Genomic DNA, 25,531 nt, shown 5'->3' with positions numbered 1-25,531 from the left:
TTTTCTTAGAAATCATTCTTGGGCAAATTTCACTCACCTCCCCTGAGGTTTCTGACACCGACAAATACCTCCCCTGAGGTATCTGAAATATCACTGCTCTCACCTTCTTTGGTTGACAATGCCAAATCAGGTCCTTCCCGCCTAAATCCCTCTAACGGGGTTAAATCCTCCGTTAGTTTAAATGAAAAAGACCAAAGTGGCCTTTGGTATATAAAAGAACAGTTTGGGTATTTTCAGTCCCATTACGCATCTGCCTTCTCATCCACACCCAGAAAAGAAACAGAGAGAGAAAGAAAGAGAGGGAGAGAGAGATATACGACGACGACGATGGAGAATGGTGGTGAGATCACGTAATCGTGACCACGATCGCGATCTTGACCCCAAGACTTGAAGACCTAGCTTCGTTTTTGCAGAAGATCGCGTGGTAGAAACTTCTCAACTGTTCAACCCTCGTGGATCGTTGGTTCTTGACAGAGGTAACCATGGCAACTGGAAAAAAAATTTCTTGTGTGTTTTTCAATTTTTCTGCAAAAAAAAAAACATATATATTGATTTCTTTGTTCAATCCAAAAATTTAGGGTTTGTAAATTGGGGGATTTAGTGTTTCCCTTTGAAATCCAAAAATGGTTACTGAAAATAGTGCATGCGACATAATGTTGGAGGGATTTTGTGTTCTTTACAAACCAAACAAAACCCCTTTTTTTTCCTTCACTCTTTTTCGGAACTTTATAGAAAATATGGCTTATGATACCTGTTATTTGTGGCTTATGTGTATTTAACTTCAAGGACGGAAACAGTTTTGGACGTAGTTTCGGTAATTGACTGGATGTTCTCGGTCTATAATCTTATGATTTAGACTCACTTTTTTTTTTGATTGGCTTATGATACCTATCATTTGTGGCATTTCGACTCACTTTTTTTTTTTTTTTTGATTGGCTTATGATTCCTGTCATTTGTGGCTTGTGTTTATTTGGGGTTTATCTTGCCGGGTTGGGTCCAATCAGGCCTTTCCTTTGGAGGGATTCCTTGCACTTGGGAAAAAATTGTCAAACATGCTATAATTTATTTTTGTCATTGCCATGAGCCCGTAACTGTTTTGGCCTTTTTTTTGTGTCTCTTGGTCCACATTGGTCTCAATTTAATTGGTCCTACTCAGTGCTGGAATTGACATGAGTCATTGATCTTTCTTCCATTGCAACACAAAATCCCCTAATTTACAAAGCTTCTGTTTTTTGTTTGGATTTCTTGGGACATCTGAATAGTTAGTGTTAATGTCATTTTGGGCTTTCACGTTTTGCATGTGGAATGGTTTGATACATATGGTGTTCCACCAACAATTTTTTCGTTTTGTCCTTATTTGAATTTTTTTCTCGTTTGTTAGTTTTGCGTTTGTTAATCAAGATGAATCAAAAAGTCAAAAAAAATTGGCGCAAAACAAACAAACACAAATAAAATTAAAATAAGAACAAAAACAGAATTTTTCTAAAAGTCTTAGTGGCATTTTGGGGGTTTTCTATTTTCCCTTTGATACGGTTGTAATCCATGTATCTTTGGGATTATTTTGCTTGATATTGCTTTTGATATGGCTGTAATTCATGCTCTTTTTTTGTGGTATTTTTGCTTCAGCCATGCCTCCTGCTTATTTTGATTTGATCATCAACCATAAGGGAAAAGTTGCTAGACTGCCTAACATTGATCCTGATAAGTATTGCTATTTTGACTTGGTGGCTGATGTAAGTGAGAAGCTACTGTCTCATTATCCCTCTGGGTTAGGGTTAGCAATTTCTATCTTTTGTGAACTTCCTGGTACTGAGTATAGGATTGACCTTGACAGTGACAAATCCCTCATTGATATGTTCAATCTTGATGGTGTTCCTATCACATTGAACTTATTTGTAGTAGTGAAGTCTCCCAATTTATGTCAGGTAGAGCACCCTAGTGTGGTGGATGTAGAAGATGTGGAGGTGGTAGATGCAACCCAAGATGGCCATGTATATGGTTATAATGATGAGGATGATGATTGGAATCTAGATAGGGAAGGGGAGGTAGAGTCAGATGATGGGGGCAGGCTTATGTATGAGATTAGTGGAGTAGATGATGAGGGACTTAGTGACTACCAATCGGGTGATGATGAGGGTAGCATGTCTAGTGGGAGTGATGAGGTTATAGAGCATGGGGCTGGGTTTGATACAAGTTATTATGGGAAGGAACCTTATATGGACTGTGAGGGAGAAGTTGTACTGGAGAAAAAAATGATATTTGCTGATGTGGATGCCTTTAGGGCCAGGCTTAGAGACTACACAGTGGAGAAAGGGTTTAAGATAGTAAGAGATAAAAATGAGAAGTCCAGGGTTACTGCACATTGTGATGTTGAGGGGTGCCCTTGGAGGATTCATGCTTCCCCATTTTCGGATGGGATAACCTATCAGATTAAGACATACACACCTGAGCACACATGTACTAGGGTTAACCACAATGAGGATGCAAACTCTACTTGGATAGCAAAGAAACTTCTTAAGGATTTCAAAGAGAACCCACAACTTGATTTGGATGGCATGTAAGAGAAATTGAATGGTAGGTTTGGCATCGAGTCATCTAGGATACAACTTTATAGGGCAAGAAGGAAGTGTATGGATGAACTTGAGGGTAGTCATGGTGGCTAGTATAAGCTTCTTCCAACCTATGCTGTAGAGGTTAGGAAGACCAACCCTGGAAGTTTGATCAAAATGGACTATAATAGGCCTTTTCCCACCCAAAATCCCATGTTTGGGAGACTATTTGTTTCATTTGCTGGTATGATAAAGGGATTCTTGAATGGATGTAGGCCTTTCATAGGGGTGGATGGGTGTCACCTTAAGGGTCCTTATGGGGGTGTCCTAATTTCTGTTGTGGCATTAGATGGTAACAATTGGCTATTTCCTCTTGCTGTGGCAGTGGTAGAAAGTGGGAATAATCAAAGTTGGGGTTTTTTCCTTGAACACATTCAAACCATAATTAGGGCTAGTGGACAGAATAGGCCTTGGACCATTATGAGTGACCAACAAAAGGGGTTAGATGGGGTTGTTGCACATGTATTACCCGAGGCCTCACATAGAAATTGTGCAAGACACTTGTTTAATAATTTCAAGGAAAAATATCCTGGCCTTGCTCTAAGGAAGCAATTTTGGATAGCTGCTAGGGCCTTCAACCATAGGAAATTTGATGATGCAATGGCTACAATTAAGGAGTTAAACATAGAGGCACATAGTTATCTGGTCAAACTTCCAGTCAGCTCATGGGCAAGGCATGCATTTGATGATAGGGTGAGGTCTGATCATATCACAAACAATGGGGCTGAATCATTCAATAATTGGCTTGGCAATCTGAGAGGAAAGCCAATTCTCACCATGTTAGAGGGTATAAAGTGTAAAGTCATGTCTAGAATCCAGACTAGACATCAAAAGGGGGATGGACACATGGGATAACAGCAAACATAAAAAAACTGTTGATCAAAGTAGGGAGGGAAGCAAGGCATTGTAAGGCAGAATATTGTGGTGGAACAGAGTATGATGTGATGGACAATGGGGTCAGACACTTGGTTGATTTAGGGAGGATTGAGTGTGTGTGTAGACAGTGGGAGATCTCTAGGATTCCATGCAAGCATGTAATGGCTGCAATAATGAAGGATAGGAAGAATGTTGAAGACTTTGTTCACTCATACTACTCTAAGGAGATGTACTTGAGAGCACATGGGAGTATGATACATCCAATCCTTGATCATTCAATGTGGACAATAGTTCCAGGTGACCCATTAGACCCACCACCCCTTAGGAAATCGTCAGGTAGGCCAAGGAAAACCAGGAAAAGAGCAGCTGATGAACCTGCAGCTGGTACAAGTCAATCAAAGAGGTCTCAAACTGTTAAGTGCATGCGATGCAAAGAGTTTGGGCATAACAAAAGGACTTGTCAAGGAGGACCAGTTAGGGGCAGAGGTGGACCAACAAACAGAGGTACGGGAAACAATGGGAGAGGTTCTGCAAGTGGCAATGAAGTGGGGCGAACACTAACTTTGAACAGTGGTATTGGTAGTGGTACATCTATGGGCATAAATAGAGGTAGAGGATCAAGAGGGAGGGGAAGAAGCAATTCCAGAGGAAGGGGTAGAAGCAGCACTAGAGGGAGGGGCATGAGCAGAGGAGGGGGAACAAACTCAAGGAACATACCTGATGTAAGTGTTCAAGTTATAATGCTTTCCTATCCTTTTTTTTTTTTTTTAAACTTATGTGCTTTTCCTATTCAATATGGGCATGGTTGTAACTCTATTTTTTGTGAAATAGGGAAATGATCAGGGCACATCACAAGCACAACCCTCACAGTGTGTCACTCAAAGTCAGTCATCAGTCTGGTCCCTTTTCTGAGTAAGTTACATGTGTTTCTTTATTTTTTTAGCACCACATCTAATTTTTTACATCCCATCTTACAGTTAAACCTATGGTAACACTCATCTTTTGTAAATGCAGTTGAATGATGAATTCTGGGACATTTTTTGGGATCTACATGCAGATTTTGAAGATCACTTTTTTGTATATGATACGATAGTATATGATAGTTGGGGCTGACTAATACTTGGTATATGGTTGTATAGGGCATAGTAGACTCTGTTTTTTGTATAGCCCTCTTTTGAATAGCCCAAGTTATTAATCCGTTATGTTATGTAATTTGGAACCTAAGAACATGACACTTTTATGTAATCTTTTGACTACAAACAGGAGGTTTATAGCCTGATTATGTAATCTTTTGACTGCTATTTGGATGACTGCTATTCAGATGAATGGAATTTGCATATGGTGGCAATTTAATGTTTAATTTTGATTGCAATTTGGATGAATGAAATCTGCATTTCACTTTGATATTAGAGTTTGCCTTTGTTTGGTTCTAAATTAGTCACTTGGATATTAGAGTTTGTCTTTGTTCAGGTTGCAAATCCCTTTATTTGGCTTTGAACCTGTGGTTGCAAATGGAACACCATAGGTTTTAGGAGGAAAAAAAAAACAGATGACAAATGTTTGAAATGTGATTGGATACTGGATTTATTATTTACTATTTCAATATTTATGCCTCTGTTTTGCTTTCTCTTTCCTGGGTGTTCAGTTGCAAAATGAAGGTGGTGATATCAATATTTATAACAAAGGGTAATATGGGTATGTTACAAGTTATTTTACAATGACCTCATCTTTTCCATCCAATTTCCAACTGCAGATTAACGGAGGGGGGGTTCTTTGGCATTGTCAGCCAAAGGAGGGGAGGGCAGTGATATTTCAGAAACCTCAGGGGAGGTATCTGTTGGTGTCAGAAACCTCAGGGGAGGTCAGTGAAATTTGCCCAATCATTCTTGCATAAATTACTCCAAGTCTCCGGGATTATGTAGTGCGCAATTTGTAATGCGCATCTAGATCGTCCGTCTCTGGACTAGAAGTGATCATTGTGAATCTCAACATTATTAAGCTTAGCAATCTCTTAAGTGAATAATCAAAAGCTGATGTGTCAACTTTTAGTTATCCATTTTTGATTATACCACTGTGAATGGCCTTATGCTGCTGCCAAACAAGCCGTTACACTGTTAAATTTTTTTTCTTTAGAGAAAAGTCATCTACAAAGAGACCTACGTGATAACTAAACCAAATAAAGGTTATGAAAATTATCACGCCAAATTATCCTATAATTTTGTACAATTATTGGACGTCACACGAGTGACTTTAGACCTGCAACATTAAAAGGGACAATGAAGGAAATAATCAAATTTATCTCTACAATTTCTTTCATAGTTTATTACTTTCTCTTTCTTTTCTTTTTTTTGGTCCCTCCAAAGTTCTAAAGTATTACTAATATTCAGTATTAAATCTTGAAATATTGGCAGTGAATGGCAGGCTGCTGCCATGTTGTGAGGGAAGCTGTGCCTCCCCTGGTAGTCGGTGTGGGTTACAAGATTGCACGTCTTTGTTTACAGAATTCTATGTGGAAAATTTACTAACGAGAAATTTTTGGGTCTCGTGTGGGTACCACCACGTGGCATCCGTTGGCGATCCCCTCTCTTCTTTTTTTTAAAATTTGGATCGTCTAAACGTGGTTTAAACGATTAGGATCGTCAACGGGTACCATATGTATGGTACCCGTCTAACATCAGCCCTGTTCGATTTGAATTTTGAGATAAATTTGTGAGATTAATTAATGAAATGAGATAGATATAGAAAATTTATCGAAGACTGTTCAGGGATTCAGAACTATAAATATTACTACTGTACTGTAGTAGTTCATCTTTTAGGAGGCACGCCCCTGCATAAATGAAAGAAATAGTACCAAGTACCAACATGCAGTGCTGCAATAAACACACACTTTTTTATGTCATTGTTTTGTGTGTCCGTAGCTTTTGTTATACTACTAACTGGAGCTGGTGAAATTTGAGGTCACCATGGAAAAAATGGAGGATCTACAAATATACCAACCTTTAATAATCCAACCCTTCTAGTCCTACAACAAAATCAAACGAACCCCTATTGTACATAAAAAGCTTTAGCGTGGAGTCCAGTGTATAAACTGCTCTTTTAACTCCAGTCCAAACTGTACCTCATCTCTAGCGTTTCCTTTTTCGCGTACGCATTATTGTGAAAAAAGAAAGAATAGTAACATCGACCGCGATCATTAACATCCTACATTGAGTAAACCAACCATGTCAATCTCGTGGTCTTAAAGAGCAAGTCTGCGTACTAGTTGGGCCATTTTGGCTTAAGCCATTTTCATAAAATAGCTATGAATAGTGTCGTTTGGTCAAAAAATGGCAATGGTAGGACCAATGGTGCATTGCCATTTGTAAAGTCATTGTTTTCAATAATTCCCATTTATCTTTGTCCTAACTAACTTTCACTAACTACCGCCATCTACCATCCTTCATCTATCATTCTCCACCTACCATCTGTCATCTCTATAAATAAAAAACTCCAAAACATGTTTCTTCTGAATATACTATTAACATTCTCTTATTCTCTACAATAAGTAAAAAAGATAATAATAATTTCTCGCAGAAGGGAATTACTGCGGCGATGGAAATTGCTCCGGCGACGGTAACTGTGGGTTGAGCTCTCTCACACAAACACACACCACACGCGCACACGGTTTTGCTTGGAAGAAGCGAGAGGGAAAGATCGTTTGTTGGTTTTGGATAATGTGGCAAAAATGTCCCAACCATTTTAGGTGCCATTTAAGGGTGAAAATGGCTGAAAAAATGGTTGGGCCATTTTTTTGGCTGCACAAATGGCCACCATTGGGGTATTTTTTTTATTTTTTTTTTGCTATTTTTTTGAAGAAACCTCATCTTCAAGTCAGTAGTAACTCTCTGATTGCAAGGCTTTTTTTGTTGTGGTACTGGTATTGGGTGCCCACCAAAATTCAGACTCGACTCACTTTCCGGCAAATACTGCGTTCAACTGAGCCCACTGCACCCCAAAATATGCAACTAGATCTATTCACTCTCTGGCAAAATGCTTTGTTCAACACAAAGACCAAAAGAAGCGAAACTGTACGCGATCAAAGGCTTGGTGGTGATCAGTCGGAGCACGTTCTTCCCTCCTTTTCTTTGATTCTATGATTGCCCTCCTCATTTCTTGACTTTCTGAATTTCTACTCCCTCAAAACTCGGAAAAATCTTCAAAATGTAACGGTTATTTGAAGCAGGGGGAAACATGACCTATTTTGTGTCAAACCTAAGCGAGTGCAGATAAATTAGATAATGGTTTGGCATGTTTCAATTGACAAGTTGATTTCTTTCATCATCGATCAGGTTGTTCTTGGATCAAAGGATCACCTTCAATATACTAGTGAAATCAAAAGAAATGGATTCATGGAAACATAATCTTTTTTCCCCTTAGCATCACTCCACTTATCCATGCCGTAAACGCAATCTAAAGGTTGAAGACTCCACTGTAGACTCTTAACAGTACCACCAATACAGGATCTAACCAGCCGAATTTGACCATTATGAATTCTCTGTTATCCAACTGCAAATGGACTGTTGTTCAGCATCGTTGTGCTGCCGGCTCCGATATTTGGGTTGTCCTAGTCCAATCTCATATTTTGTTGTCCATCTACTATTAAGTCATACAAAATTAAAAAATATACAAGTACAAAAAAAAAAATTCAAACTTACATTGTTCTTTTAACTTGAATAACATAATCAACATCAAAATGTAAACTCTGGTTATTGTGCTTTATGATTAGTATGATTCGCTTCAAAGAAAACAACTTCTCCTTGTATTTTTTGAAACAAAATTTTCAATTGAGTCATCGTATTTTAATTATCCAAGAACTTGGGACTTTTGATTTTTTGGCTTTTTGGACTTTTTAGTTGATACATGTGAGAAGAATGACTTGTCTCGAAAAATATAGAAAATTAAAAAATCCGCAAATGCCCGAAAATGCTTTTAGTGGAACGGAGCCTCATTTTTTAATCGAGATAAAAAAAATGCCTACAGAAATTATAAATTGGGAAGAAAATAATATTATTTAAACAGAAATGATTTATTTTCTCAAAGTTCAAAAACAACATTAAGGATAAAACCCAGAGCTTGGGGTTTTTATATTTTTTCAAGAGATTAAAAACCTGACCTTTGGAGGGAAATGGACTGGCAGGGGAGCTGCGTAGTTTTTTGCAAAATAGAGCAGATATATAGCATGAGAGAGAGAGAGAGAGAGAGAGAGAGGAGGAACAAAAATAGAGGTTGGGGCTTTGGGATTTGAACTCAGCAGCCCAAAGCTTTGATAGATTGTCAATGACCACAATATCAATCAAGCTCTTTGTGCTACTAATGTAAACTTTTTTATACTTATACCTAAGTTTTTTTTTTTGGTTGCCCCAGTCTGGGGGGTTGCCCAAGCCTGAGGACTTGCGGAGCTTACCCGGGGCCGGCCCTGAGTACCTGTAAGTGTGGGGTGGCGTTCCTCCGGAATCCCTTGGCTTGACTTCTGGTTGGATCGGCCTAAGCGCGTAGCCTAATGAGGCTTGTGATCCGCCAGACCCAAATGAGACCAACTGATACGGCCCGCTACAATTCGGAAGGTATGTTTCTCAGGGATATACTTTCGCCTCCTCCTGAGAGTTACCACGGAGGTCTTATACAAAGGAGGGTCAAGGCTGACAACGGGTTTTCCTTCTCCCTCTCCCCAGTGGGCATACACATTGCCGAAACACATACCATGCATGCTCGCGCTTTGTGGATTGGTTTTCTGTGATCTTTGGACTTTGGGTAGATTCAAAAACATCTTGTTATGCAGTAACAAGTTCAACATTCGGAACACCCGGAGGACACGTAAATATGCAGGACAGATTTGGAGAAGAGGAGCCAGTGAAATAGGTTGCTAGGAGCCAAGGCAACCTAGTTGCATTGTAAGAAACCTAGTAATACATAATGCCAATACTGCCTCAAATATATGGTGACTATGCAGAGTTTTGTTTCCGTCAAAGTTACTCTCTAGTTTTGAAATTGTCACCTACTATAGATCAAACGGATTCTTCTGACCACTACATGCCAACTTAAATCACCTTAAGCCCTCCATCAGACCGGTTTTTGAATTCTCATAGCAGTAGATTCTAACTAGAAAGAGGTTCCAAATCGCTCTTCAGAGCGAAAAAGTTCCTTACCTTCCAGGCTTCCACCATTTGCACTATATAATAGCTGGAAAAGACTGACCTTTTATTTAGAAGGCCGAAGCCAATATTACAAAGGGAGGAGGAGGAAAGTAGAGAGTAACTCAGAGGATTTTAGAGAGAGAGAGAGAGGGTAGTCCAAAACCTGAGTATACTCTCCTACTGACGCGTCCTTTATATAGAGGACTCTACATGAAACTCAAATTAAAATACAAATGGAATTACCCTCAAATTCATTTGAAATAAAGATATGCCGGGTGTGCTGAGGGCTCCATCATCACATGAGTCTGATAGTTCATGCCACCGAAAGTTGGTTTGGCTTTATTCGATCATTGATTCTTTTCCTTTCCTTTTCTGGAGGACAGCTGTCCAGCAAGTATTTCTGTTGTACTGTCCCAATAATCACCCAGAGTAGGTCCAGTATTGCCTTCATTTTCATTGGGGTCTTGAGATTCTCCTGCTAAGCAAGTAAATGGATTGTTGTCTTCCTCTACACTTTTAGCCGAGGTCATGGATTCATCATCAGCTACCTTATCGACTGATTGTAAAAACTGATCTTTCATATAATCCATTGTTTTAATTACGATTTCATCATCTGATAAAAACGGATTTCTTGCTCTAATTTGGGCGGAGATTTTCAGGAAAGGGTTCTTAATAGAAGATTTTTCACATTGTTGCAATTGCTGCTTGAGGTCCTGAGTTTTTGACTTAATTGTCAAAATAGTTTCATCAATCTTGACTGATTTCCACCATTTGTACTGAAAGATTCTCTGAAGTATTGGTAGTCCCAAATTATCATACCCCAATCGGATATCCCATCTCCAAATCCAAGGAATTCCAAAAGTTGTCATCGTAAGAAGGAATGCTTGAAGGACTCTATTTCCTTATGATTTCCTTATGTATGTCATGCGGAAGATAATCCGATCGTGGTCCAAATTTAGACCACCAGATAAGAAACCAATTTGGAAAATTATTTTGCCCAATAAGATTTGGACATAACTTAAAAAACCATGAGTGTTTTCTTTTCTGATTCTGGTAATAGAAAGCTTTTGTCCAGACTTCTATGTAATCCCAATAATTGTATTGAATTACTGAAGCCCTATTTTCAGTCCTGATTAACAAAGATTTTGATTTTTGCAGGTGAATTCTCCACTTATGAACTGGCAGTACCATCTTAATTATGGCTTTGCTATAACTTATTGGGCTATTTTTTGACCCAATTTCTCTGTCATAAGTGTGGATAATTTCCACTGAACCAGATTCTTTAAGCATTGCTTCATATCTGTATTTTCCCTCCGGGACTGAATAACTCATTGTATCCATATATCGGGACTTAATTACGAACACAAAGGACTGGATAACTCATTGCTTCATTGTATCCATATAACTCATTGTGGACTGGATAACTCATTGCTTCATAAATGTATCTGTATTTTCCACTGAACCCGATTGACCAAAGCCATAGTCTTGTTCTAAAATATGTTCCGAAAAGTTTAATACTACTCGGTTTTCTCTCAAAGCAATCCAAAGAGAAGCCTGAGAAGCATGTCCTGCAAACTTCAGCCAATTACATATTCAAATAAATGCACAATACTACATGGAACATTATCAAAGTTGGACAAGCTTACCTGTCCAAATCCACGGGCAGCCACCACTAGGGGTTGAGCCAGGATTTGTACGAAGTGGGATTAAATACCAATAGCCATTATGATATTTGATCGCCTTTGCCGATATCAAAGGGCAAAAAATGATTTCTGATAGAACTATTAAGGTATGTTTTGATATATGTGGGGTCAATTGTCGGAAAACCGAAAACTTAATAAATATGATAGCTATTCCATTTGATTTTTCAGTCTCAGTTTTAGTCTTCTTCCCTCTGCCCTTGACCACAACAGAACGCGAATCTAAGAATGTGCTAATAGTTGGGGGAATGATGGGACACGGAAGAGGAGTTCAAGAGTCTGCGTAGATTAGAACAACGAGACAAACATAATCTGACTCTTAAGTTTCCATCAGCTGAGAGTCACACAGAGCAAACATAAATGAAATATGCAGCTCTCAACATGGAGTTGCAACTTGCAACAGAATTTACTAACAATCATATTCCAGGAGTATACCTCAGCTTGTATCAAATGAGACATTCTGTCACACACTGAGATATCTAAACTGAGCCGGAGTAGGTTTCCCGTTTCAACTAGGGAATCTCCATGCCTACAACAACCATACCACGGTTCATTACGTCCTTTCCTGGATTTAGCAGAAATATAAAAGGAAAAACTGCTAACTATAAGGTAAGAAACATACTCCGGCACGGTGCATACTTGGAAACATGCATCTATGACTCGGTTAATATTCTCGATGTAAGTGTCTTTTCTTTCATGGTGTCTAACAATTGGATGATGCTATGGTATCCCCAGTCATTTTGAGAACACCGTAATTTTTTGCATAACTTTACCATTATGAGCATAACTAAAACCCATTACAAGCATAACAGAACCCAAACAAGGCATAACCAAAGAATATCCAAAAAACCAACCAAGGCATAATAAAATCCAACCAGGGCATAACAAACAAGTTACGCCTTGCTATGGTTCTGTTACGCTCATAATGGTTTTGGTTATACTCATAATGATTTTGTTATGCCAAAAGTTATGGTGTTCCCAAAATGATCGGGGACACCAAAGTCATTCCCCTGACAATTACCATATGAGAGTCATACGAGAATTGGAGCAAATAGGTATACTTGTTTCTTTCTTGTTGCTGGTTTAAATTTGGCAACGCATTTGGAAATTTTTGCTTCGCATGCCAAATCATCTTTGTATGAGAATTATACCTTCTTTTTTCTTTTTTCTTTTTTATGGCTATGAGAATTAGCTTTGATAGAAGAGATGAGCATATACGAGTAAAATGGAGAAAAAAGTGAAACGCACCAGTGATTCACCCTCGGTTCACGGTCACGACTTCGGATTGAAAGCGACTTCCCACAGTAGTGTGACGAATCGTGTGGTTCAGAATTAACCTCGTGGGCGGCTACCCGACCAACCCATGCTTATAAGGAAAGATGATTGGATGACAGCAGTTCTCTCCATTATTACACCAGTAGCTTCGAACAACACAGAGCAAAAGGACCCCTTTATCTGGCACTTGGGCAATATACAAATCTGACAGCAGAATTGAGCTGTTGTGGATTACTCACATCCCACTAGATATATCTAAACAGATACAGACAAATTTGCATATTTTATGTTCCTGTTGAGCTGAGCTAAGGAACTCGCTTTGTCAACAGTCCATTATGAGCTATGAAAGAAATCTTCTTTCTTTAGGGCTTTAAGACCGAGCCTCCACCAAGAAGCTGACTTAATCCGATCGTTCGAAGGTTTCCAAATCTATCAACTGCAAAAATGAAATTGCAACTTGGGATAGTATTCATTTAGGAGGATGGGAGTTAACTAACTATTATCAGAAAGTTCAAATTAAAACATCAAAAGGAGTCCAACAGGCCATTCACATATCAATACAGAACATATCCAAAATATCCACAATTTAGATTGCTTGCGAAATCAAATACGGATAACGTTTTACATGGGAAAATACAGACAATAAATTTTATGAGGTACTACAAGAACACATCCAAAATATCCACAATTTAGATTGCTTGCAAAATCAAATAAGGATAAAGTTTTACATGGGAAAATACAGACAACAAATTTTATGAGGTACTACAACAGATGAAAGAAGAGTCTCTTCAGATCCAACTCTACAATTCAGATTACACTCCATCTGAAAAAGCTGGAGTATTTTTGTTCTTTCAGATGAAAATACATACCCCTTGCTCACAACTACCTCTTCTTCTTCGTCGTAAGGAATACAGGAAAAAACAAATAAATAATTCCCAGAAAGTGATGGAAACAATATTGAGAGAGAGAAAGAACCAAAAATAGGTTCATTTCTCCATTACACATCCTTCCCATCTTACCTCCTATAAAAAACCTGAGATGAGTTTTCCCTCCTACCGAAAGGTCTAATCTGGCTGCATCTTGTGTACTATCTTACCTTCTCCTCTCTACTGCTATCTTATATATCAGACATCAATAAGAATCATGACAAATAAATAAATCTTGTTACGTTACTCCTGGAGCAAACTGAGAAGTTGCTTATGCCACCATCTGCTCCTGCTCTATGTACAACTGCTCCACCCACGGTGGGAGCGCCTCATTAACCCCTCCACGCTTCTGATCAGAACTATATAGCCCGGCCCCAACAGAGGAAACATCCTTTACCAACGAATTCACCCACGACACATCCGGCTCATTAACAGTGGGTGGCGCCATTCCCGATTTTGCCATTGTAGCATTCCCACTCCGAAACCCAAAAGAGGCGGATTTCTTAAGCTTATTTACCTCCTCACCATGGAACCCCCACTCCAACTTCCCATCAGGAGAACTCCAACCAGAAAGATTGGACGACATCAAACTAGCAGAATTAGCAGCAGCGGTGAGCCCAAGACTCCCAGGGCGGTGGTGGTGGTTCACAGCTCCACGGTCAACGAAACTCTGGCTCCGCTTGCTAAAAGCAGATGACCTAGAATTCATGACTGCTGCCGCCACCGCCGCAGAGGAGTCAAACCCATTGATGGGGGATTTCCTCACTGGAGATGAGGAAAGGTTAGAGGTAGGGTAACTTGATCGAAGCTGGTTCATGTTTTGGCGCATTTGGAGGGCATTGGGAGATTGCAAATGGGTGTTGGTTGTTGTGGCGGTTGCAACTTTTGGTGACAAACCCTGCATTTGATACGAAAAAGAAGGATCGAGAGATCCAAAGGCATTGTCTAGGTTAGTAGGCTTCAAATCCCCCATCATGTTGTTATTCCAACGCGACGGGGAAGAGAGACCGGACAACTCGTCAATCAATTGCTGGCGCTGCTGTTCTTGGTTAATGAGAGCCTCCAACCCCATCAATTCCATTTCCAATTGCAAGTCTCTAGCACTCAAAGCAGTCTTGAGTCGACTGCCGGAAAGCTGTAGGGCAGGCGGGGTAATAAGATTAACCTTGTTTTGCCACGAATTTCCACCACTACCCATGGGTGATGAACAAGCCACAGGAGACATGGGTGGTGTTGAAACAGAAGGCATCAACAAAGATGGTGAACTGAGATCCAGTGCACCGGCTGAATGCGAATTTGGGGAAGGCATAGCGGAACCTGTGGAAGCATACAAGGGGCGCAATTCTTCGGCCTTGTGGGCGAAGAAACAGACTTTTCTTGCGCAACCAGTTTCGTCCTTGCAAAGCCTGGTCTTGTACTGGGCAGGATGGAGCCATGACTCAAACACACCATGAGCATACTCACAAGAATCGCCCTTCACACAACTCCCCTTCCGGAATTCCGGGCACGGAACACAAGTGTAGTGGTACTTTCTTGGATCGCGCCTCCTTGCGTTCTCCCCCGGATGGACAAAGGGGCACTCTGTCCAGTCGTGGGAGTATGCCCTCGAGCAAGGCTTCACCTTAAAAGAGTACATCCTAAACTCATCAGAGCCATATATTCCGGTGTTTATATCCGGAAGCGATACATCAACAGGGTATTCTTTCTTCTCATTTCCTCCTGCCTTTGCCGACTGGGGCATTGGCTCAATAAGATCCACTTCCTCACCTTTCAACAACATCTCGAGTGTCCTCCTTGAGTAACTTGACCACTTGGAATTACGAGCAATCAAGTCGCTGGGGGTGTTTCCACTAGCATCGACAGAGTTAATATCCGCAGATGCATCGATCAAGAGCTTGACGACTTCAACCGAAGAGTCTGAGCCACCGGTTGCGGCACAGTGCAGAGCAGTTGCCCCATCTGAGCCACAAGCCCGGTTGACATCCACCTTTCCAGTACCAATTATGTACTTCAACACCGCAGTGCTGCCATACATGGAAGCAACCATGAGGGGTGTTCTTTCCTCAAGCCCCATCTTCTTGGACCCAATTCTTCTTGCATACCACAAGCTTGAATCGTCTATGCCGAAGCCCTCTTCTTCCACGGCAGATTTGAAGCCGTGTAAATCATCTGTCGCAGACAATTCAAGCAAGGCAGAGAAAACCCCATCTGTACGTTGATGAATTCCACCCTCCATGGTCAAACTGTAGGAGCAGAGTTTACTCTTTGAAACTTAACACATAAAATCCTGTCGATACAACAGAAGCAAAAATTAGCACATAGGATCTGATTCAGCTCAACGAAAGACAAATACTTACAAATAAAGATGCACATGTGTGCATAATATATACACGAGGTGATGTGGGTGAGATTGATTTCGTGAACTATTTGACCTTTTCTTCCAACTATCATTATAACTGACCAAGCTAAGGATCAACCCGTACTTCCAAAGTTTCCAGAAGCTTAGAATTGAATAGTTTTGAAATCACTGAGAAATTGGTACAAATTGTGTTGGATCAGAAAAGAAAAATCCAAATCAAGAATGGGTCAATTCCACTCGCTGTACCATTTACTAGCTCTAACACAAAACTTTACCAAAGCAACAAAATTTAACATCAGCCAAGGAAGACCCAAAGAAAGAATCATCAAATCATCTACTTGAAAACATCTCATCACATAATCACTATAACTGGGTCAACCCAGACTTCCATTTTGTTTCAAGAAACACAGAATTGAGTGCAGTTAAAAAATTACTATAATTTAGGCACAACAGCAATCCCCAGACAACTCTCTAGACCCAATACAAAGAACCCAAAATTTCACCAAAATCTCCAATCTTTATCATCACCCGAACAAAACCCAGAAAAGAAAAATCACCAAAATCATAAAAGAAGCAGATCCCAAAAATCCAGTTCCTTTTACAACCCCAATCTCATACATGAACACGAAAGAAAAGGCTGTGATTCACAAAGCATACCTCGGTAAACAGTGCTTGATACAGCTGGAGTACAGAGCTGTATGGATGATTGATTAGCTTTGAAGAAAATTCAAATCAGGAAGAGAGCTCAGTTGAGCTGTGAATTGAATTGGTCGTCTCTTGATTCTTGTGTATATATAGACTCAAGAGAGGATATGTATGTACGTAATACCGAGTAGTATTTTTTTTTCCTGTAAAGGAGGACACGGAGAGAAGGGAAGGGGGAAGGAAGGTGAGACTTTTCTTCTCCCCTCTTTCTCACTCCACCTTCGGTCAAAGTCCAACTTTCAAATGTCGGGCCCACACCGGCACTCCTTCTGTGTATTACTGGCTCCTACCCCGAAATGAAAATGAAAATGAAATTCGAGCCAAATGCAGAAGGCCTTTCAAATGAAATGCAAAACCCAAATTGAGATTCAAATGCAAATTTAAATGCAGAGTTGGATAATATCTAACCGGCAAATACCGGTTTCTCAGGTACTTGTGGGTGCACGTGGCGGAATAAGAGTGGATAATTGGGTGGAGAGAGTGTAAAAGCACGTGGAAATGGCACCAAAGGTTTTTCTGGTCCGGTCGGTTGGTAGTTTTGCTTCCTGCACAATTTATCGAACTTCCGGGTCGAGCCGCAAAATGGAAATTTCTTTTGAATCTTTAATTCTGGCATGAATGATATGCCTTCGACTAGACTGAAAAATAAATTAGTTATAGCGTGCGTAACTTAGTCCGAACAGTTATCGGGGAAAAAAGGGTAATGGAATTAAAGGTGACAGATACCAGCCGGTCTGACTCGACATTTACGCGTCGTTTATTTTGGACTCAACCAAATTAGAATAAAGTATGCTTTTGCATCGTCACCTCCCCACTTTCATACCTCAATTGGTCACGTGTAATCTTTTGAAGAAGATTATTTAAAAGTATTTTTGATAACGAAATACTTTAAAAACAAACAAAAAAAAATCAATTAACTTTTTACTAGTATAATATTGGACATATCGAAATCTATGAGATGTTAATTAAGATAGTTTCTCTAGTAACCATCGAAACACATTTTATATATGTTGTAAAAAAGTGAGAAAATAAAAAATTGAAATACTGAATCGGACTTCGTTATTTTAACAGAAATGTGGCTTGAAATATATATCGATCGAAATTCAATAACATAGGAGTAGTTTTTAACGGCGATTTTCACGAGTTTTAAAAGTTGAAGTTGAATGGTTCCGATCATTAAAATGGGTCTGCAAAAAGATCACGATGTACTTGGACAAAATTGTAAAATTCCACACACAAGGGGATCGGAGAGGATCCCAATGTTTTTCTTAAGGCCCCGTTCAGTTGCCAAGAAAGTACAGGAAAAGATGGGAAAATCAACTTTCCCATGATTTTTGTAGTGTTCAGTTGGCAGGAAAGTAGTAGGAAACATGTTTTTAAGTTTTCCAAAAAACACAGGATTTTGCGTCGCGGGAAAAGGAAAATGAGTGAACACTCACAAAATTTTTCCGAAAGTTTCTTTTTCCTGACAAATGAACAACTAAACCTTAATTATTCTTGCAAAATTCTTTTGTCAAATGAACACTCACAGAAAAATAATTTTCTTTTTCTTTTACTTCACCTCACTTCACTTTTTCTGGAAACCAATTTCTTACACAACTTTCTCGACAACTGAACGGAGCCTAAGGGACAGCTCCTACATGCTCCATCCACTTCTCAATGATAATCCGCTAGAGAAGACGTGCAATTTTTATAATTAAGAAATAAAATACTTTCGTGCATAATTTTTAAATATGACAACACCAAATTAAAGAATTACTGTTGAGATCTTTAATTTGATGTTCAAAAATTATGTACAGAAGCATTTTATATTTTTATCAAAAAATTGCACGTGTTCTTGTAGTGGATTAGTATCATTTTGAAACAGAGGGGGAGTAATTCTTTGCGAAAGTGATCAGTATGTCACTATTTCGTTCTCTTGATGCTCATGTGGTTAGCACTTAACAACAGTAGCTAGTAGAGAGCAATAGAACGAGGCAGGGGAGAACTGGTTCGACAAAAGCAACAGGAAAATACTAACACAAATTAGAGAAATGGGGGAGACCATAATCCAACGCTAACACCTTTCCTGTAAGGTTTGTGAACAAATTCTCCTTCCATACATTGCAAAAACATTAAAAACCCTGTCTGATGGACAACCCGATTCGCAGGCAATCCACATAACCCTGAAACAAGATGAATCAAATGGCATCAACACAGAAACACACAAACAGCGGTGTCTGTCTTCCGTAAGGGCGACATAACCCTAACTTCGACCTTCAAAGAGATCATCGTAGCTCTACTAGCTCATTAATCTACAAAACAAGGTTTTTTTCAGCCTCTTCTACGGCGATCTTCTTTGTGCTACAAGAGGAAAAGTATGCAATATTTGACTCAGGTATGAAAAAATGCTCATTGAAAACAAAAAGATCCCGAGAAAATGAGCAAATAAGCAATGGGAACTAAACCTAAGATACAAGGTCCTGAACAGACAACTACGAACCCATTCGGAACAAAATGATCAAACGGCATCGACAACATGACTCATAGTTAGATACAAGGTCCTAAACAACTACGAACTAGAACTCTTTCCGACTGAAAGTTGAAACCAACATGAAAACATCCATCTTATACAGAAACATACAAGCAGGGACCTAACTTTGACCTTTGAAGCGACTATATGAAGTTACAAACAAAGGGTTATTTTCAGCCTCTTCTTCTATGGCTTGCTCTTCTTTGTGCTGCAAGAGGGGCATTTGTACTGCTTGATGTTTTCCGCCTTGGCCGGTGTTATTTTCACGCATTTCCCATGGAACCACTTCTCACAAATGTCACAGCCTATCCAGAACTCATCAGCACTGTAATTTCCCCCACAGCTCCCACAAAGGGTTTCACCATGCTCATCTTCATCCTCCTCGTTACTCTCATCGTAGAGCTTCAGACTGCGTTTTGATTGTCCGTCACTTGATCTCTGTGTTGCAAAGTTGGATTTATAAAACAAGAATTCAAGCATGTTCGGAAGATACAAAACAGAAAATGTGTCTCAAGAAATTCAACAGTTCACCTTAGTGGAGATTCTGGATTTGCTACTGCTATCCATACTGGGCTTGTCCTTTACTGGCTTCCTCTCTGTCACAACTTCGAATACAGTAGGCAGATCATTTATCAGGCTAAATAGACGCTTCCTGTTAAGTGAAATGTACAAATGTTAGTTTCATAATGGACTCCCAAGGAAAAATGATTCAAGTTGCAGTATGAGTTATACATATACCCATTTAAGAAAAAGACACATTGCATAAAATCAGCGTCGTTAGAAGTCAAAGCAAGGGCCCGCAGGTGGATATCTACATGCCTTGACTCTTGCACAAAAAATTTAAAAAAAAAACAGCAGGTAGGAGAAGACTGTGGCTTATTTCCCTATGAGATGTTTGGCAGGGGTGAAACCAGTTTTAGGAAGCAATGTCCCACTGCCCTGAGCATGGACCCATGTTGTTCAAACGAAAACAGCATGCTTGAAGTGATCGGTCAAAGCATAACCTCAATTGAGGGGTTTCAGTCAAGCTTTCTCTAGATGTCTACCTCAACCCCTTTCTTTACTCATGATGCTTTTGTAGTTTGTATGATAGCTTAATACACGCTGTTGGGTCCACCTAACAAACTCCAGTCTCTTATATCGGAAGGGTCTCAGGAACAGAGGAATGAACTATACCTATTAGGGCAGATCATAATGAAACAACTAGAAGGGAAGCTATGAAATAGTCATATTAGATGCCACCCAAATAGGTCCTAGACACCTTCCTCGAGTCAAATGTCATGGGTCTCTAACAGCGACTTAGGAAGTATTATAAGTTCTTGGTTTACTGATTTGAAGTTGAAACAAACTAAAGGATGGATCCAGTTCAAACAACACACAACCTGTGAATTCTCCCTGCCCATTCCATTTCCAAAAAGCATCTCAAAGTATTGCTTGTTATCAACTTTTAGTTCGTAGCACCTCTGCACTTAACCTACCACGTCACAGTTCTTCCCACCCAAGGTGTCCATCAATGTAGATCATACCATCTAGGTCATCAGTTCCTTTATTTATTTATGTACCATTACTAACAGGGCAGCCGGGCATCGTCACTTGTTATTTTGCACACCCTTGTGTTCTTCATTCTCAATATTTCACGTTGCAATTCTTCACTTCTTTCTATTAAGAGGCTTATTCCATTTATTCCAAAGTGGTTTCATTTTCCCAGCCATAACTTTCACGTTGTGCCAGTAGATCCCAGTGTCCCCACACTCCTCATGTAAAATGGACGAAGTCTCTTAGGCCTTCAATTAGTTAAACCGCATCTGAGAAATGAAAGCATAGCTCTACAAGAGTCGAAGAGGTTTGCTTCAAAATAGAAAGCCCTGAGAAGCTATTTCTTGACAATTATCTTTTACCAAGCCCAACTCAACCCACAAATCCAAGGGAAGACAAGCATGTCAGTTGTCACAAAGCAAAAGTTAATAGCAAACATATACACATGTTGGAGCGTCAAACATTAGCACTCCACAAATTGCAACAAGTCTGAAAAATGAAAAAACAGTGGCAGAAGTAGGGATCCCTTGATACTTCCAAGCCCAGTGCCGTTAGTTCAATCTGGCATCCTCAAGGTAAGGTCAAAAGATGAACTGAAAAAGGCCTCCTTGGCTACCAGATGGGCTTACTTTGAAAATTGGTATCCAATGCAGGTAAGACATTATGCCTCGTGGCATATTGGGCTAGGCTTTGGAAGATGTGAAGGTGGTAGCACATAACGGATATGGCACCACCTAAGGTTTCTAACTAGCCACAATTGCCGGACTAACCAGCCACTGCAACAGCCAGATGGGCATGCTAACAAATCCAGCCACAATGCAAGTTAACCAATTGTTCAACTAAAACACCATATAAGAACTTATGTATCCAGATCAAAAACAAAGTTTTGCCACCAACTTCCTCACAACTTCCTTCAGAGCCTCTTCTCAGTTCTCTCCTTTTAAGGAATAGGTATGTTATTTTTTCTGTAAAGAATGCGATAACCTGAAATTTGTTATATAGTCTAAGCCAATAGTTTACCCTTTGCACATGTACTAGCTGCCCCTTTGGATGGAGGGTTTGATGAGAAAAGAGTTGAAATGATAATCTTATGCCAATTGTTTGAATGAAAAAGAAGTGAGAAGTGGTGAGAAATGAGAGAGGCTACTTATATAACAAGGTTCATTGTGTTTCTCACCATTCCTCACAAAGTAGGGTCCAATTTGGTGAGAAACTATTCTCCTTTCTTTTCTCGCCATTCCTCACATAGTAGAATGCTTTTTGGAAATCACAAAAGATCACATTACCAAGTTGCAGCTTGGTATAAAGTAAGCTGCGTACAACTGCAAATGCACACCTAATCCCCCAGACAATTATACAGGTCCCACAATAGTTGTTGGGCTTATGAAGCATGATTCCAATTTGGGTTGCGGTTCGTTGACAGTTTGGGGTTTGACCTATTACGGTAATGGGTGATGTAGACCCTAGGTTATAGCAGCCAATGTAACTTTTACTCTCTACTCTCTTCATCTGGATTACACAGTTGAACCGGTGTGAGCCTTGAATGTACTCAACTACACAGTTGGGAATCCACGTAAAAATCTATGTGTCTTGTCATCTTGTGTTCTAGTTTTCTCTTCTTCATTATACGTTTGTTGATTTGTCACTATTCTCAACAATAGTAATTACAGAAAAAAAATAGTAGTGTAAAGCACCAAGCAACGCTAAACTCCGAATGCAAATAGCAAGACACGAGTTCAAGAAAACATAACAAAGTCAACATGGAACTGAAATAGCAGTCTTGAGTCACTTTATATCGAGATTGAGCAGTTAGGACAATAGCAAGGCACAGACTTTTTCGACAAGGACATTGACAACTGCATGTAGCCACAAAAAGACAGTAACCCTAGTGGAGATGTTAAGAAGCATGTTCTGGTCAGATGTCGTTAGTTTGGCGAGGGAATTGCTCTTAATTTGCTCAATTGGATCCACTAAGTCAATGGCTAAAGCAGTCGGACACTCACTGGTAAGTTATCTGCAATGAGGCATTTAGCATGGACATAGAAAGTGGGAGAGAGAGGCGTTGAGATATGATACTTTTTTGTATCTCTATACACTTTACCATATCTATTTGAGCACCCATTCACTCTGAAACTAACAAACATTGACCAACACTTAAAAGCAATCCCACCCTCAATGTAAGCATGAACATTTATCCACCCAACATTAAGAAAATAATTGTAACTGGTATGGACTGAATAAACACAAGAGTGGCAATAACAATTATACCTCTCATTGCGATTAAGGCGAGCCCCAAAATAGAAAGCAACAGAGAGCAACCAAGAGTCAGTATGCACAGCCACCAGCGACAGCCAGTCCCTCCGCTTCATCCCATCCCTTGCAAAATTGATCCCCAACGCCGGCTCAGGAAGCTCCGGCGGAACTTCCTCCGCCGGCAGCGTCACTTCCCACGACTCATTCGCGTGTCCGTACAAACACAGGTTCTCCTTCTCTACAGATACAAAATCACCACACCCACAAAACAAAAACTCAACTCAAATCCAAATCAAAGTAAGCAGTACATAAACACTACTTCCTACGTCCCAAAATGTAAGTCTACTACGAATAGACGTGCAATTTTTTACTCAAAAAATAAAGTACTTCCGCTACAAGACTTCTCTGAGTTCCTTAACACCGAATAAATTTCAAAAATTATGCTCGGAATTAGTTTATTTTTATCCGAAAATTACACTTCTTCCCTTAGTGGACTAACATTTCGGAACGGATGGAGTAAATTAGAGGAAAAGAGTGGGGAATAAGAGATCAACCAACCTGGATCGCAAAGTAAGTAGAACTCGTCGACATCTGATGGAGAGAGAAAGAGAAGTTAGAATCAAGTGGAATACAGATAACTAGGGTTCTATGTATGTGTACAAGTGTATATATATGTATAAAGGTGTACCGTCAGTGAGGGCGCGGACGACGCCGGCGCGACGAGCGCTGTAGTCTTTGAAGATCTCTTCGACGGTGCGGGGACTGGAAGAGATCGAAGGCATTTCCATGGGCCCCAGTGAAGCGCGAGAAGGGGATCGGATACGAGGTGCGAAGAAGGGGGATTCAGAGACCGATCGGAAGCTGAAGTTCTGTGCGCATCGACGGGGGAGAGAGAGTGAGGTTGGTTCCCAGTCGGTTTGGATCGACAACTGGGGCCGTTAGATTTTAGTTACCGGAAAGTCTGTTGACACATACTTTTTAGACACATATCGTACACAGAACTGGTATGGGGCCCACTATCAATTCCACACAAATGATTCAAACCGTTCATTAAATGTAAATTATTTTTTTAAGGAATTTTGAAAAAAATTAGCTCAATAAGTTAACTTTAAATAATCGATTCAATCATCTAAATTTTCATTATCGTGACATCCAATTGAAAAGTTAAATGATTGAATCGAGCATCTAAAGTTATTGTATTGAGCTAAATTTTTTTGAAATCCATTGAAAAAATACTTTATATTTAATGAACAGTTCGGATTGTTTGTTTGGGTACATGAGATCTGTGCATGATATCTGTGTATTATTGCTGTGAAACACTGCTACAAGTATAGCAGGTTGTGTACAACAACCGCGCTAAATTTTGAAGCGAAATTGGATGATTCGTAAACACCCTTTCCGATATCGGATTAAGATGATTTTTTACAGGGACCCTAAACGAATTATTTTGAACAAAATGAGCGGTTCCGATCATTTTTGTAAAGCCCGAGACGAGCGCAAAAACGGTCTGTGCGCTGCTGTACACATCCTGTTGTACCTTTAGCTTTACTGATTGCTGCGTCGGTAGCAGTACTGAGATCGACAGGTTTTGGGTTTTGTTTCCCGAAAACGGAAATTGACGAGAATAATAATTTTGCTAACAACCGCTTAGTTATTATACAAATAATTTCAAACAAATTCGGATATCAATACATATTTTGTAGATGTTTATAAAATTTTATGAATATCAATACATTTTTGCAAATATCAATGCATATTTTATCCATTATCCTTCACTTTAAAAGCAGAGGTTAGCATTTCTTACAATAAAATAATAAAAATATCTCATCCATCCCTATTTAATTATCCACTACGGTTTTGTGTGAATTTTCAACGACTTATATCTCTCAATATATATTATGTTATATATTTTTGAAATTATTGTCTTATAGAAAAAAATGAGATCTATCAAACAAGATTCATATTACATATTTTTAGCAATACAAATTGAGACATATAAGCCTTTGAAAATGCACGTAAAATCGTAGTAAACAATTAAATAGGGATAAAGGGAGTATTAACCTCAGCCCTTAGAGTGAAAGATAATATGTAAAATGCGCATTGATATTTGAGATAAATATATCGATAATAGTGATAAATATCAATATTGATGAGATATGTATTGATTATTGATATTTAAACTTGTGCCTAATATTATTTGCATATTACTGGGACCAGGGATCTATAGGGACCCAAGGATCCTGTTGGGCGGGGAGCCCTACAAGTCTTGTAGTGCAGATCCGGATCATCTATCTTAGCAATGAACGACTATAATTTTAATCCCAACAATGGATAGTTCGGGTCAATAGAAGCTCTCGGGTTAAATTTGAGCCGTCGGTGCCAAAATAAACAGCCGGATTGGCCGCCATACACACCCTGCCGAGGTTAGCAAAACCTTAAAAATAGGGAAAGAAATGTTGGATAATATTACTATTGCCAGGGCGAAACAGGCTGTTAACAAAGCAAGGTACTGCAGTTGACTGCACAAGACAGATGTTCCTCTATTGTTTTTGTAAGCGACAGGATGCGTAGCTTGTTTTCCTTTTTCCTTTTTTTTTTTCCAAAAAG

The 25,531-nt window shown here is 39.5% G+C and overlaps 3 protein-coding genes and 1 long non-coding RNA gene across 6 annotated transcripts; 2 read left to right on the top strand and 2 right to left on the bottom strand.

Annotated features, from left to right (window-relative positions):
* Positions 1-228: 228 nt before the first annotated feature.
* LOC131300952 (uncharacterized) lies at positions 229-5,005 on the top strand. 3 transcript variants are annotated; one of them, XR_009191116.1, is made up of 4 exons: positions 242-476; positions 3,951-4,207; positions 4,317-4,397; positions 4,500-4,641. XR_009191116.1 is itself a non-coding variant. In XM_058327018.1 (2 exons), exon 2 carries the CDS (start codon positions 1,629-1,631, stop codon positions 2,559-2,561), a length of 933 nt encoding a protein of 310 aa, XP_058183001.1. In that variant the 5' UTR covers positions 234-476; positions 1,627-1,628; the 3' UTR covers positions 2,562-3,063. The 3 variants fall into 3 exon arrangements, 1 of the variants encoding a protein (XP_058183001.1); XR_009191115.1 differs by lacking the exons at positions 3,951-4,207; positions 4,317-4,397 and having other exon boundaries at positions 229-476; positions 4,500-5,005; XM_058327018.1 differs by lacking the exons at positions 3,951-4,207; positions 4,317-4,397; positions 4,500-4,641 and adding an exon at positions 1,627-3,063 and having other exon boundaries at positions 234-476.
* Positions 5,006-12,374: 7,369 nt separating this feature from the next.
* LOC131301741 (uncharacterized) lies at positions 12,375-13,963 on the top strand. Its single transcript, XR_009191415.1, has 2 exons — positions 12,375-13,289; positions 13,393-13,963. It is a non-coding gene; the product is annotated as an uncharacterized LOC131301741 (long non-coding RNA).
* On the bottom strand, positions 13,305-16,866 carry LOC131301740 (zinc finger CCCH domain-containing protein 47-like). Its single transcript, XM_058328138.1, has 2 exons — positions 16,576-16,866; positions 13,305-15,846 (listed from the first exon to the last, which is right to left on the bottom strand). The coding sequence occupies exon 2, from the start codon at positions 15,793-15,795 to the stop codon at positions 13,831-13,833; it is 1,965 nt and encodes a 654-aa protein (XP_058184121.1). The 5' UTR covers positions 15,796-15,846; positions 16,576-16,866; the 3' UTR covers positions 13,305-13,830.
* Positions 16,867-18,990: 2,124 nt separating this feature from the next.
* Positions 18,991-23,881, bottom strand: LOC131301628 (PHD finger protein ALFIN-LIKE 2-like). The gene is made up of 5 exons (XM_058328003.1): positions 23,613-23,881; positions 23,483-23,515; positions 22,940-23,162; positions 19,667-19,787; positions 18,991-19,573 (listed from the first exon to the last, which is right to left on the bottom strand). The coding sequence occupies exons 1-5, from the start codon at positions 23,710-23,712 to the stop codon at positions 19,322-19,324; spliced, it is 729 nt and encodes a 242-aa protein (XP_058183986.1). The 5' UTR covers positions 23,713-23,881; the 3' UTR covers positions 18,991-19,321.
* Positions 23,882-25,531: the final 1,650 nt, after the last annotated feature.

This window comes from Rhododendron vialii, chromosome 9a (assembly GCF_030253575.1).
Source record: "Rhododendron vialii isolate Sample 1 chromosome 9a, ASM3025357v1".
Lineage (NCBI taxonomy): Eukaryota > Viridiplantae > Streptophyta > Magnoliopsida > Ericales > Ericaceae > Rhododendron > Rhododendron vialii.
This window is presented reverse-complemented; position numbering and strand designations above follow the sequence as displayed.